Source organism: Numida meleagris, chromosome 13, assembly GCF_002078875.1.
Source record: "Numida meleagris isolate 19003 breed g44 Domestic line chromosome 13, NumMel1.0, whole genome shotgun sequence".
Taxonomy (NCBI): Eukaryota; Metazoa; Chordata; class Aves; order Galliformes; family Numididae; genus Numida; species Numida meleagris.
In genome coordinates, this window is record NC_034421.1 from 2354035 (window position 1) to 2364287 (window position 10253).

The 10253-nt window shown below is 48.3% G+C and overlaps 1 protein-coding gene across 3 annotated transcripts; it reads left to right on the plus strand.

Moving 5' to 3' along the window:
* Positions 7-9459, plus strand: GET4 (golgi to ER traffic protein 4). Of its 3 annotated transcripts, none has more exons than XM_021411685.1 (9): positions 7-176; positions 3204-3282; positions 3672-3753; positions 4582-4731; positions 6100-6238; positions 7256-7396; positions 7480-7555; positions 7917-7989; positions 8119-9459. In XM_021411685.1, exons 1-9 carry the CDS (start codon positions 22-24, stop codon positions 8205-8207), a joined length of 984 nt encoding a protein of 327 aa, XP_021267360.1. In that variant the 5' UTR covers positions 7-21; the 3' UTR covers positions 8208-9459. The 3 variants fall into 3 exon arrangements, with proteins under 3 accessions (XP_021267360.1, XP_021267361.1, XP_021267362.1); XM_021411686.1 differs by having other exon boundaries at positions 6145-6238; XM_021411687.1 differs by lacking the exon at positions 7-176 and adding an exon at positions 381-1387.

A 10253-nucleotide genomic window follows, 5' to 3' on the forward strand; every position in this document is an offset into this window, starting at 1 on the left:
CCCCCGCGCTCCTCCGCGTCGATGGCGGCGGCGATTATGGCGACGGAGCAGGAAGCGGCCAAGGGCGGCGGCAGGAACCGCGGCGGCGTGCAGCGCGTGGAGGGCAAGCTGCGTGCCAGCGTCGAGAAGGGCGACTACTACGAGGCGCACCAGATGTACCGGACGCTCTTCTTCAGGTACGGCCCGGTCCGGCCCGCCCCTCCCCCGCGCGGCCTTCCAGAGCCTTCCCACGCACTGCGCCCCGCTGCCGCCCGCCGTGCCCACGCCCTCTCTCTATTGGCCGCCGCTCCTGTCCATCTCCGTCTCTCTTTCTTTCATTGGACCGCGCGGGGGCGGGGCGGGGCGGGCGCGCGCATGGCAGGCTGCGTGCGGCACGGAGCCCGGGCCCGGCCTGGTGCCGCGGGCGGTCGGGGTCCCCCGGGGCTCGGCCGTGGTTCCCTCGGCCCCCGCCGCCGCTTGTAGTGGCTCCGCGGCTTTCCGGCGTCCCGGGGAACCGCTGCTTGCGGAGCTAAGGAGGTGGACTGCGCTCGCCCCACTGGTCCGGCGGTGGGACCCCCGGCGGCGTTGTGAGGGCCCCGGCACGCAGCACTGCAGACACGTATCCCCTGCGGGCCCTTCTCCTGACTCTTTCTCAAAGAGACCTGACCCTTTCATCGCCGTTGCCCAGCTCCACGCAGGCCAGACCTTCCCTAACATAGAGGCCCTCCCCACCTGCCTCCTGCAGAGCCTGCAGCCATCCAGCCCAGCGCTCCAGGCTCGTGAGGCATCCCACCGGAGTCTGGGATATCCTGGTGCCGAGACTGGGCTAAAACTTCTGCTTCCCTGTGCATATTTCCCATGCTCTGTGCATTTGTGTTGAGGTGCTGGGGCCGGGCCCCTCTGGAAGCTGGCTCGCTGGCTGGCACTCCTTTGCACTGCTCCTCAGGTGCTGTCCCGCTGAGCAGTGTGCCTCTTGCTGTCTCTGCGCAGCCACTGCTGGCGCTGCCTTCACCATTCCCCTTCCCTGGCAGCTTTAGGCAGGGCAAACCTGCAGGCGAAGATGCTCTTCCTTTCTTGTGTATGTGGCAGTGACTTAGTAGAGGAGGCCTGAATGTTCAGCCAGATGTATTAGTATGAGCTCTTGCAGTATCTTTTTTCATTGTTCACATCCACGGCGACTTGCTGTTGTCACCCTTTTTCTTACTCAATTTAAAAGACAGAGCCTTGCTTTCAGGAACACAGTCGGGTACCCCTTGTAGGGGCTTCATTGGTTAGCACTGGCTTTGTTTCCTCGTGGTTGTGCCAGGATTGGGATGTTGCCCTCAGCAGCCTAGTGGCTCCATTGTCCCATCTGTCCCCGGAGCTGAACAGGATCAGTGTGTGGATACCCTCAGCACGCAGCAGCCAGGTGTGTGGGGTGCTGCACACTCAGCACTGTGGAGCCACAGGCACAATATCCTCAGTGCACTCTTCTCATTGCTGCCCTCCTTACTATGTACTAAGCACCATCACATAGTGGTGTTCCGCTGTAGTCTTCTACTGGGATCAGTGAGGGTAACATCAAGGTTTTAAGACTTAAATTGTATTTGAGAATGAGCATAAATCTAAGACGTAGCAAGGCCTATTTTATAGGAAGGATTAGGTGAGGCGGTGGCTGCAGGGCTGGAAGATAACTTGATTCAGCAGTCATTTCTCATATTTTAAATGCATTAGCTCACATGCTTTGCTTAAGCCTCACTGTGTTAACTTGGAGTGAGAGTTCCTGCCTTTTCCCTTTTAAACGCAAGAGAAAGAAAGTGCCCAATTAAAGGGAAAGGTGATATTTGCGTAGCTACCAAGGGGATTTCCTTCCGGGCAAAAAGACAGAATGAGGCAGAGAAGGTTTGTTTGGAAAATCACTGAGACCGGGAAGGAGTCCCAGACAGTCTTGTCTGTGCTCTGTAAAATGTTTGCTAAATGTAAACAGTTTTCCAGAGAGACATTAGCACAGGGTGAGGTGATCTCAGCTGTGGAATTGTAATTGGGATGTGCAGCGTTGATTCACTTTGATCAAAAGCAGCCCATAAATGCTAGTCCATTCCGTCATCAAGGGCGGGTCAAACCTGAAATCCTGACTCAGAGCTCCAACAGTCAGAAGCCAAGGTATGCTTGAGGTTGGAGGAGGGTGGGGAGGAAGGATTATCACAAACCTGCGTCCTGCAGTGCTTGTCCCTCGCTGTGCTCCACGTGGCAGGAGGAACGTGCTGCCGCTGCCCAGCCCTGGGCAGCAGTATCTGGGCAGTGCTGGCTGCATGTGGGCCGGGTGGAGCCGGTTGCTGTGCGTGCTCTGGCAGTTGAATCAAAGGTTCAACATGACTGCCTCTGTAGTGACACTGACTTCTGTTTTCCTGATGCTTGTAGGTACCTCTGGTATGAATGATCTGTCCCAGGATTTCAGTTCTGAAAATGTTACTGTTTGGTTCTAAGTGCCATTTAGATTCATAGAGTGAATGTTTGTATTAATTTTTTTTTTGTAATATAAGTTCTTTCAAAAAACAGTTCTTAAAATGTATTTTATAATATAAAGCATTTTTCATTAGTATCACCGGTAGCCATTCCCAGAGTAAGAGCACCAGGAGTCTCTGGGAAATGACTCTGCAGGAGGGGGATCCAGGAGGAGATTTGGAGGCAGAAGCCTCAAGGCACACCTGGGTTTGAGGCCAGCTGCAAAATGCTGCAGGTGCTGAGCTGCTCCACTAATGCATGAGGCAATTACTGTGGGGATGGCACATCTGAGCTGCTGAGGGCACTTACTCAAAGAAAACCCCACTATCTTTAACTGCTCTTGTAGGAAATGCTGCATTTCTAATCTGGAGATGTGACAGCCCTAGAGCTGTAGTTGCCCGTTGCGGTGATGCGCAGGAGACTGTGATCACTGCACCATGGTAGCAGATACCTCTTCCTGAGACCACTGCTGGGAGCCAGCTCTGTCCTTCATTTCTTGTTTACCCCTAAGTGAGGAAGGGAGGAGCTGCAGCAGGTGTCTGTGACGTGGGGTGTGGCAGACCCTGCAGGCTGCCTCCTCTTAGCAGGGGCCATCAGAGAGACAGGCTGCTTGGGTTCAGTGTGGGTGGCTGGTGTTTCTCACTGGCAGCAGAATCAAATAATTTAATCCTTTCAGTTACTTGATGCATATGCAACTTGCTTTGTAGTAACTTTTATTGAGGTTTTGCTGTTGTCTCCAGGTATATGTCACAAGGAAAATATGCGGAAGCAAGAGAGTTAATGTACTCAGGGGCTCTGCTGTTCTTCAGTCATAACCAGGTATGTTGATATTTCTGTGTGGTACTGGGGGCTGTTATGGGGTGAACAGTGAATTCCCAATGGCAAATGTCAGGGTGGTTGCTTCATAATCTTTTGCTTTATCTCTTTGTTGAGTTTCTCTCTACAAAGAAAGATGATTCCAAACTGGAACTGTGAATGTCCAAACATAATCTTAACCACATTGGTTTTGCTTTCCTGGAGGCTTCTCCTTGTTGCCATCAAATTACTGTAAATTTTTGTAAGGGGGGATTGAAATTTTCTGTTGTTCCTTACCTGTAGCTGCTGATACAAGTATTAATGTGCCTCTAACAAAATTCTGTGTGAGAAATGAAATCTTTCATGATGTTTCCTTTGATTCACTGCTATGTTCATATGTGTCTGTTTTTCAGCAAAACAGTGCTGCTGATCTGTCCATGTTGGTTTTGGAGTCTTTGGAGAAATCAGATGCAAAAGTAACAGATGACCTTTTAGGTACGGTGACCTTTGCACTTGGTTTGATAGTGTTTGGGTGTTCTCGCTTCTCAGTGAGCATTAAGTCCTGGAACCTGAAATCATTGTTGGATGTCATCCCACGTGGCTGGGGAGTGGAAATGAACTGGAGGAAAACTTTGTTAGAGAAGAATGGGTTCCTGATAACTGACAATGCTGTGAGCCAAGAGCTTTGAATCTACATGCCATCTTGTGGCATCCTCCTTTCTTTACTGTAGGAGGAATACATTGTCTACACAGTGACTTGCAGCTCCAGGGCTTTGGTGGATGGCAATTTCTGCCATAGCAGTGTGTTGGTGCACACAGTACTTGTCAATCAGCCACTCGCTTTCGTCTCCAGTTGAGGTTTAGCGAGCAGTCAGTTCAGGGAGACTTTAAGAGCTGCCTTGCCAGGCTGCAGCGTGGGTGGGGGCAGAAGGTGCAGAGGGCTGGGACAGGCCCGCCCTTGTTGCCTTAGGTCAGCTCTGCTGTTCTGTATCCCACCGATGACTTCTGGTGGTCCTTCTCAGAACTACAGGCTTCTGTCTGCTGCCCTGTCTGCTGTCGATGGCAAGCACTCCCGTGGCCAAAAGCCTTCCCTCCTCCTTGGGACTGCTTGAGGCTCTGGGATTCCCTGTCCCAAACCGTGACAGGATTGGTGTGATGTATGTGGTGTATTTGCTGCAGTTCTAAGTCACTGTTTTTAAGATGTCTTATAAAGACTGAGAACAGAGCTTGTCTTTTAAGTGTTGTGTCTTAAAGGTGTGCTAGAAGCAGCAGGTCTTCCTATTTCTGTTAACGTTATGTATTTGTGAATGTTATTCCTTGTAGAAAACTTGGCTAAATTGTTCAGTTTAATGGATCCAAATTCTCCTGAAAGAGTGGCTTTCGTATCCAGAGCGCTGAAGTGGTCTAGCGGGGGATCAGGAAAACTTGGCCATCCAAAATTACACCAGTTACTAGCCATTACCCTGTGGAAAGGTAAGAAAAAATCACCTGGCTTTCCCGTGTTTTGTTTTGAAAACGTTGACAATATATGAGAGATCTATTTTGGAAATAACCTAGAGAAGCTGAGATGGAAATAATTTCTGCTATTGCGTGCTGTTGGCGATCATTTCAGGTTTTTGTCACTAACAAAAAAAAAAATAAGCCCACAACTCTGTATTTGTGCAAACCCCAAAACCCAGCTGCTGTAAAACTCTTCTGTTAAAGGAGGGATGATCCTTTAGTTTGACTAAGGGTCATTAGGAGGAAGCTTGTTGGGGAGCAGGGCTGTTCTGTTGGCTTGTTGTTAAATCCTGGATAAACCTAAGAAAGATTGATACACATCACAGCACCCGGCAACCAGGTGCTCGTGGGATGTCCAAGAGCAGGCTTATTTCAGGAAGAACGCTGTTGCATCTGATTTATTTGGGATTTCATCATTCATAATGGGATATCAAATAGACCAAAATGATCAAAGTAATGATTTGATTTGTGTTTGATAGTTTTTAAAGTCTTGTGTTCAAAACGTACCAAGGTGGATGAGAACAGTTGAATAATTAATGCTCCCCTCTGGTTTCTCATCAATTAAAAGCAGTACAAGGTGATTGCTCGTTTACTTAGCATTTTTCAGGAGCTGTAGTTGGTGATCAGGGTTTGGTGGTCAGCACTGCAGCTCCTTGCCTCGCTGTGTGCCACGTGCAGTTCCCAGGGATCGCTGGTGGCTTTTGGATGGCAGCTTGAGGGGAAGATTTTCCTCAGAGTGTTAAAGCCAGAAGCTGAGATGTGATTAGCATAGAAACTGTTGCATTCTGAAAGTAAGAACCCCGTTCTGTAGCCCTCTGCTTGCTCTTCTTTTGAAGATCAGGATGTGTGTGTTTTCTTAGTCAGTAGCTGCTGAGAGTCATCAGAAATGGCTGAGGTTTTTTTCGAACAAAGCTTTTAAATTCCAAAAATGAGCAAGTTTCCAGTTAGGATTTGTCACCACGGTGCTTTTGCACGATACTTGGCTTCAAGTTCCAACAAAACGTTTTCATTTCTTGCACCTTTTTTTCTGCATAATTGCTGTTCTGCTCAGCACATGAAGGCAGTTTTAATTTTGATAGCAAGAGTAGGCTATGCTAAAAATAGGGAATGCCTTCTTTCTGTGCATGTAGAAGGAAGGATGCTGAAGGTGCTGCTGGGCTTCATCAATCGTCTGTATGTAATTTACAAGGGGAAATAGTGCACCTCCTTCTTGCTCCTTGTCCTGTGTGTATACCGTGTGCAGCTCTTTCAGGCTGTAGCATACAGGCCTAGCAAATGTGTTTCTATGTTCAGCTATGATGAACCGGTTTCTTAAATGCCATTTTCTTTTTCCTTTTATAGAGCAAAACTATAGTGAATCTCGGTATCACTTCTTGCACTCCACAGATGGTGAAGGCTGTGCAAACATGCTAGTGGAATACTCCTCGTCCAGAGGCTATCGCAGTGAGGTGGACATGTTTGTAGCACAGGCAGTCCTACAGTAGGTGTTAAATTGTTTTTTAAACTGTTCTGCTGAGATGACACTGAGTGTGAGGCCAGTCTAATGGTGCTAACTGTGGGTTAACTGAATGTCCTTTTGAAGGAACCTGTGAAAGTGGCCAGAGGTTCCAAAACCCAGTGGGTGTGGTACCATGGAAGCCCATCTCAAAACTTGTGTGGAGTGGGGGGGAAAAAATGTGTGAAGGTCAAAACCTGAAATTGTATGAATTGCTTGAAGCGTTAACGTAATCTGTCTGACCCTCAGAGCTCAACTCTTGCTTTTTGTTAACGCTACTTTGTGCCCGGTTAGTTAGGAATTACCTGGATGTGCTTACCAAGCCTGGCACTACGTGGGCTCTGTGTTCACATGTAGCACAGGACTGGCTCTCGGTCTTACTGTCCGAGGAGATTGTTAATGTTGGGTCACCCTGGTTTACGAGCAGCACAGACCAATGGTTCCTGAGAACTGCTGGTGGCTCTCATTTTCTTGAAGCGTTTATTTCGAAGGACCTGGGAGTGCAAGCTCGTGTGTGCATTTGCAGAGCTCACGTACAATTGAGGCTGACAAAGCCAATTGTGCTGAGTTTAATCAGCGGATGGCTTCCTTCAGGCAGGAAAAGCAGCTCAGGGGGAGGCTGAGCAGGAGGTGCAGGCAGGAGTGCAGCAAGGGCAGCGGGTGCTGCAGGAGAGGGAGCAGGCGAGACCTTGGCAGCCTCCAGCTGTCGTGTCGGATGCGTCCTGCTTTCCCCTGTTGGTTGCTAGAGATTGTAGTGATGGTGCTATAAAATCCCTTACATAGGTCCACTGCATGTAGGAGTCCTAAACAATGCTATGAGCATTTGTTTCTGTGAGTATCAGTTACAAGTAAGGGATTCTTCTTTCAGCATTTAGACAGAGGCACTTCTTACATCCTTTACTGGCCTCAAAAATTATCTCAGATACCATACCAAATCCTCTTAGGTAGCAGTTCATGCTCTTCTCTGTTTTTTAACTTCCCCTGTTTTGTTTCCTTTTGCAGATTTCTCTGCTTAAAAAATAAGACCAGCGCCTCCGTTGTTTTTACAACATACACACAGAAACATCCTTCAATAGAAAAGGGTCCACCCTTTGTGCAACCACTGCTAAACTTCATCTGGTTTCTGTTATTGGCTGTCGATGGGTACGGTGTGATTTTTCTCACTCTGGTCTTAGTTTCCTTTTCAGTTGCTTTTGAGGTTACATTGTTGGTTGTTTCCTTTCTAGGGGGAAACTAACAGTATTTACAGTATTGTGTGAACAGTATCAACCTTCCCTGAAAAGAGATCCCATGTATAACGAGGTGAGTTACTGGGAACTGCACGCAGGATGTAACCCACAGAATTCATTAGTCAAATCATGGCTGATTGTTCTGTGAGTGCACGCCATGCAGCTCACAGTGCATCTGATATGGCTGAAACAGCCACCCAAGGGTGCTGGCTTTCAGGAAGTGTTTCCTCCAGGTCCTGAGATGCCGATAGATGCTTTAGGCAGTGGATGGCTTTTATTTGGAAGAGTGTGTTTTATTAGTGGCAAGTAGGAAGTTTGAATACAGCTTGGAGGGAGGAGGCAGCGATCTCGCTTTTGTGGTGTGAGTGCTGCCCATGGTATTTCCACCTGTAAACAAAGCAGCTGACGTTGTTCTCCATCTTGTGTCATTCCAGTACCTAGATAGAATAGGACAGCTTTTCTTTGGTGTTCCGCCCAAGCAGACATCGTCCTATGGAGGATTACTAGGTAAGGTTTATGCCAACAGTTCCGGTTATGGAAATCAACCCTACCAGGATGGGGGGAGAGCTGTTAAGTTTCTGAGATGAGAATGTGGAAGGGGTAAGTTAAGTTTGACTGTCATGTACTTGGTTCTAGGAAATCTTTTAAACAGTCTGATGGGAACTGGAGAAGATGACGACACAGAAGAGGGGCAGGAAGACAGCAGTCCTATTGAACTCGACTGAGTGTTTGTGCCATGGGGGGCCGTGTACAGCTGATGATTCGATGACTCCAAAGACAGTTTTGGAATTTGAATCCTGCAGTTGTTCCTTGGCGCCTTAAAGGGCTCCTCCAGTCTTTTAGAAATGGTTGCTGAAATGTTTATAATGTTCGGTCTATATTATTTATGTAAAAAAAGAAAAAAAAAGAAACCACCAAAAAGTAGCCAAAAGAACCCAGGGGAGCGAGTGAGCGTTAGCAGATTTCCAATGCAGCAGCTGCTGACTTTGATTAAAATAGTCTTCTACGGTTTCTGATGCGGTATTCCCTTTTGCACAAAACTCAATAAAGAATAAATATGGGTCTGCTTCACAACTGACCCACTCCCATCTTTGTTACAAGAAAGCCTCCCTGACCTCTGCCATCAGCAAGGAACATCCTGAAAGCAGGGTGAGCCACAGGGTGAGGGAGGGGCGAGGCTGGTGCCAGAAGTCCTGCAAGGAGCCCAGCAGCACAGGGGGAGCTGCACACACTGCTGCCAGGACACACCGAGCCCTGGGGCTCCCCTCCCTGCAAGGAGAGCAGCGTGCCCTTCCCACTGCCTGGATTTGTTCTGAGCTGCCTCTGCCTGAGCCCACGCGTGAGCTGAGCTGATGATTTCTGAAAAGCACAAGATTGAATCGCTCTTGAGTAAGAGCTGCTCAGTGGAACGTAGATAATGGGCTCCGCACGGATCTCTCTTGCCTAGGTTTAAAAATTGGGCATCTAAAATCCCTCCTGTGGCTCGTGGCTCCGCTCCTTTGGAATGCATTCTGTCTCACTCTGAGTTCCCAACCCTGCGTAACAGGGAATGGCCACAAACAGTGTCTGCGTTTGAACTGCAGCTAGATGCAAAGAAAAGGGATACTGCAGAACTTTTGGTTCTTTATGATATATTTATTTTTCTCGGGTGATTGATTCATTTAACACTTTGTGTAAAAAGAAGAACTCAATAAATAATGGAGTAATTTCAACCCCAGCGGGAGGCAAAGCAATTCCACAGCTCCTCTTCAGTGCAGCCCACCCAGGGGCAGGGGTGCAGGGAACGAATGCAGTGGGGAAACGCTTTATTTTTTCAGGGTGAAAATACGAAGGCTTAGATTAATGAACAGCAATCATGCATGGGGGAGGGACGGGTTCATATGAATTTACTGGCTGTATGGAAAAGAAAAAAGGCAACGAAAGGCAGATTTTGTGTGAATTGTGAAGTCTCAAATAAACACTTTATACCGGGATCTACGACACGGCCGCTTTCTGAGAGTCTGTGACAGGTGCAAAGCGCTGGGGTTTGCAGCCTCAGCTCCTGCTCAGCGTTGGCTGAACGCTGCTCGCAGCGTCGCTGTGCGGGCAGCACGGAGCAGCCATGGCCCTGTCCTGAGCCAGGATTCAGTATCACGGGTCTAATGCATACCCACAGTACAGACAGTCTTCTTCTATTTAATACTTTGTAACTTCTAATAGTTATTATACAGGCCCTAATTGAGCACACCCACACACCCCCCACACACCCCCCACACACCCCCCCTGTGCCTGAAGCCAGGCCCACCCTTTCTGCCAGGGCTGACTTCAGTGAGAGCAAAAAAAAAACCAAATTATTTTGTAAATTACACGAACACATCGACAAACAGAGAGCAAGCTACACAAGGGCACACCTGCATTTCTGCACAACGTGCTTAGCTTAAACTATACACAATACGTATTTATAAACTGATCCAGTATGAATTTAATGTATAAAAACGCACCCTAATATTGAGTTGTTAAAAAGTCAGTAGCACTGGCTGCAGAGGGAGAAGCACCGTGTGTGTTCAAGACATGCCTTCACCTTCATTATCTGTAAATTAGCTACAGCTCCATAAATGCCTCTCTCTTTACACGCACCCATGTCTGTGTGCTTACTGAGCGTGATCCCATAACGCTACAGCTGCTCCCTAGTGGTGTGGGGGGGCTGAGTGCTACATCCACACACCTGTGTGTTGCTAACACACCTGGCACCCAGCACAGTTCTACACACACATCTGGGCACACGAGGAAGG

Bases quoted from the DNA above. Each gene is read 5' to 3' on its own strand.
- GET4 (XM_021411685.1), top strand. From the start codon at position 22: ATGGCGGCGGCGATTATGGCGACGGAGCAGGAAGCGGCCAAGGGCGGC. The intron at 3,754-4,581 runs GTACGGTGACCT...TATTCCTTGTAG, and splicing joins AGTAACAGATGACCTTTTAG to AAAACTTGGCTAAATTGTTC. The intron at 7,397-7,479 runs GTACGGTGTGAT...TTTCCTTTCTAG, and splicing joins CTGTTATTGGCTGTCGATGG to GGGGAAACTAACAGTATTTA.